Genomic DNA, 3,548 nt, shown 5'->3' on the forward strand with positions numbered 1-3,548 from the left:
GAGAGAGAGAGAGAGTCTTAAACTTAAGTTGAAATCTATTGATCAAACATTCCATATGTGGTCGATCTTAACAATTGTGCTGTGTTGAGACCATCGTATATTCCTAATGAAAAAAATTTGTATTTCGTTGAGAATAAATAATTTGAATAACTTACAACGATATAAAATCTTTAATTCACTGAAAAATGCCGAAAAAAAAGAAGGGAAAGGGAAACAAGTTGGCTCGCATGAGTGATGAAGAACGTGTTCGCTACTTACAGCACCGAGCCGAATTGGAGCTAGAGGCTAAACGACGTAAACAACAATTGATTGCAGCTTTTACTAAGGTACATTCAATACAAAATGGTAATATAATTTAATAGGAATTTTTAAATCAATTTTGAAATGTAGAATAAACTGAAACGTGAAGAGGCGTTCGCGCGATTAAACACTGCCAAAATCAATGAACAATGGCGATTTATTCTGCGCCGAATAAAATGTAAAGAACTTCACAAAGATGTGGAATATCTTTGGAATAATTTCGATCGTCTGATGAAGATGAAAAATCTCATGATACAGCGTTTACATAGTGAGCTAGAAGCAGCCGATGTCAATCACCGAAGGCTGCAAGAGGCTCACATTAAAATGATGGACTTGATAATTGGTAGCTTATATTATTGTAAATTTATATTATCGTTTACAATTATTATTAATAATTTATTATTAATATTATTATTAATAATTATATAGGAAGATGCAAACAAAAGTGTATTGATCTGCACGAATCTTTCGCACGCGAATATAATCGTGTAGCTTCGAACGAAACGAACGAATTAAATAGGATACGAAACAATTTAGAGCAGTATTGCAGTCAATTGCAAAATATAAATTTTGGACAAGATAAGAGAATAGAAAATATATTGATGCAAACAAAAATCCAAAATGCCGTTAATATATATAGCATCGCGTACTTGGTATGTATATTTTCCTTCCATTTTTGTGATTCATATGACAAATGTTAATAATTCTCTTGATCGAAAATTTCAGAAGGAAGATTCCTTATCGTGCTTGATGCATTACGTTTCCAATGAGGTCGAGAAATTGTGGCGACAACTTAACGAAATGATAACTGAATATGAGAAAAATACGGAAGATAAGAGAAAACAGTACGAATACTTGAAAGAGCAGGATAACGCCCATCGTATAGACGTAGCACAATATCCAAAGCTGCAGACACAATTACAGAGAGTAATTAAGAGTCTGAAACAGGACACGCACGCATTATCACAAAAGCGGGAGCAAAGTATAGTGAAACTGAACGATCAGATTATACGTATGAGGAAGAAAACCAAAAATTTGAGACAGATATTTTCCATGAATCAAGTAATGGACACTGCCCAGCTGAAGAAATTGACTATTATCAGTGCTAACGTTCGAAAAGTAAATATAATATTAAATTATAATATTATATTATTTTATAATATTATTTTATATTTTATTTTATAATATTTTATAATATATTAAATTATAAAACTTTTATTCAAATTAACTATCCAACTAAAAAATTGAAATACTTAAATGTTTATTATAATTTGGACTGGACTATCCGGAAAAGTAGGTATTTTAGAAATTCTTTGATTTTTTTGCAGGAATTGCAGAGGATTTCAGAAAAAGGCTCGACAGTACTCTCATTGCTGAGAATGTGCTCAAATTTGGAACCTTTCTCGCTGACTGTTCAAAAGTATACTTTACGCGATATGGGCTCCAGAAGGGTTTTTACGAGCTGTGTAAGTATTGTACGAATACAATAATAACACAAAAAAGCTTGTATCTTCAGTTTTTAAATAACGAGTATTTACAGATGTCAGAACCGTTTGATAAATTGGACAAATTTTGGGAACAATTCAATTACATTAAATCCGATAATATCTTCATGAAAAAAGAGTGTGATAAACTGTCTTTCGAAAACAAACAATTGAGAAACACTCTGCGCACATATCTCTTAACCATTTCTAAAGCTCCGGTTGCACGACCACTTACGTCTATTTCTGTATAAATATACTTACTTCAAATGTACTCACAAATATTTTTAAAATAAAATTTAAAAAAAAGTACTTTAAAATATATCAGATTAAAAGCTTTTGTTGAAATCTTTCAAGATGAAAACTAAATGTAATATTTGGGAAAGTTAAAAATCTAATTTTAAAAAACAATCTCACATCTTTTATTAATACTAATAGATTAATAAAGGAAATTGAAAAAAATATACACGCATCGATTGATATTCATACAATTTATTTAACGATGAGTGAATATACCTCCGCCCAACGATAAATATTTGTATGGCCGAGCGCGAGTCCGCCCTCTTACAGGATAGAAGAATATTTTTTCCTTTGGCGCCATGCTCTCAGTTTCCAAATAGATGTCGAAACATGATCTCAATCGTTGTATTTGCGCCGTTAATGTTGGGGACTTGGTCCACATCACATTGACTTCCCTTTCGATATCTCTAATGATATCGGCGGACGCTGGGACTGTTGGACTTATGCTTATGTTAAATACTGGTGCTATCTTGGGGTAATCTGACTTGATAGCAATCCTGGCCACAAGTTCGCCTAAAAAATGAATCAAATTTAAATGTGTGGAAGCATTTAACAGTGTAGGTAATTTGATGTTATAATAATAATAATAATAATAATAATAATAATAATAATAATAATAATAATAATAATAATAATCATACTACTGCCACGACGAAGTATAGCTTCATAAAAGATGTCTACAGATAACACTAATCCCCGTTGGTAAAATTCCGGTGAAGCAACATAATTTGAGTAATTTTTCCAGGTCATAGTCGTGAATCGATGCAAAGACGTTGAGATTTTTTGTGGCACGGGATCTGTCGTGCTGATAAATATTGGTAGATTGCCGGACTCTAGTTGTCGTATTTCCATACATAGATCCAGTCTCGCTTTTATGCGCCGTTTAATTTCTTTCAACACACTCTCCACACAGTCTTGTGCCAATTCTTGACTCGTCAGCTACAAATAAAAATGACATAAAATTGAATTTTAATTAGAATATGTTACTTTAATTGCGCATCTACCGTGGAAGAGATTTATATGTTTGAACCGTTATTAATTTTTTGTCTTACAAACAGAGCAACTATTTTTAACGTTTATGTCATAGGACATACATGTAAACATTTTTTACAAGGATGTATACCTTTTGTTGTTGTTCGGTCGTGTCACATGAAACAAAGTGTAGACCAGCCATTCTTTGTGCCCATCTGTAAGGAATGCCTAGTCCCAAAGACGAAAATGATCCCAAATTATGTCGCGACAGCTGATACTGATTGGCAGGATTCGGACTCTCCAATCCTAAATCCCGTGGATACAATTCGCGAAGAACCGACTCGGATACTAGCATGTCTCTATTAATTAATCATGCAATTTAAAAGATTAGCTCAAACTTGTCGAATCAAAGGAAACAAGAGAAGAGTATTGTCACATTTGTATGTGTACACGAAATTTGAATGAAATTAATATTGAGATTTTATATATATATAT

At 32.5% G+C, this 3,548-nt stretch overlaps 2 protein-coding genes across 2 annotated transcripts in view; one reads left to right on the forward strand and one right to left on the reverse strand.

Moving 5' to 3' along the window:
• The first annotated feature begins 185 nt into the window (after positions 1 to 185).
• On the forward strand, positions 186 to 2,035 carry LOC105624621 (coiled-coil domain-containing protein 65). Its single transcript, XM_012205978.1, has 6 exons — positions 186 to 326; positions 391 to 658; positions 793 to 953; positions 1,027 to 1,419; positions 1,629 to 1,766; positions 1,841 to 2,035. Exons 1-6 carry the CDS (start codon positions 186 to 188, stop codon positions 2,033 to 2,035), a joined length of 1,296 nt encoding a protein of 431 aa, XP_012061368.1.
• A 242-nt stretch (positions 2,036 to 2,277) lies between these two features.
• The window catches only part of LOC105624584 (THO complex subunit 5 homolog), a 4,821-nt gene continuing 3,550 nt past the window's right edge, over positions 2,278 to 3,548 (reverse strand). The window contains exons 9-11 of the mRNA XM_012205940.1: positions 3,205 to 3,412; positions 2,723 to 3,020; positions 2,278 to 2,594 (exon numbers count right to left, since the gene is read on the reverse strand). Of these exons, the coding sequence (XP_012061330.1) occupies positions 2,278 to 2,594; positions 2,723 to 3,020; positions 3,205 to 3,412 (823 nt within the window). The remainder of the gene's footprint in view (positions 2,595 to 2,722; positions 3,021 to 3,204; positions 3,413 to 3,548) is intronic.

Source organism: Atta cephalotes, assembly GCF_000143395.1.
Source record: "Atta cephalotes unplaced genomic scaffold scaffold00083, whole genome shotgun sequence".
NCBI lineage: Eukaryota > Metazoa > Arthropoda > Insecta > Hymenoptera > Formicidae > Atta > Atta cephalotes.

What these genes read in the sequence shown, in the direction of transcription:
- LOC105624621 (XM_012205978.1), top strand. Translation starts at nt 186, where the DNA reads ATGCCGAAAAAAAAGAAGGGAAAGGGAAACAAGTTGGCTCGCATGAGT. An exon ending in TCAGTGCTAACGTTCGAAAA is followed by an intron (nt 1,420 to 1,628) that starts GTAAATATAATA and finishes ATTTTTTTGCAG; the next exon opens with GAATTGCAGAGGATTTCAGA. An exon ending in GAAGGGTTTTTACGAGCTGT is followed by an intron (nt 1,767 to 1,840) that starts GTAAGTATTGTA and finishes GAGTATTTACAG; the next exon opens with ATGTCAGAACCGTTTGATAA.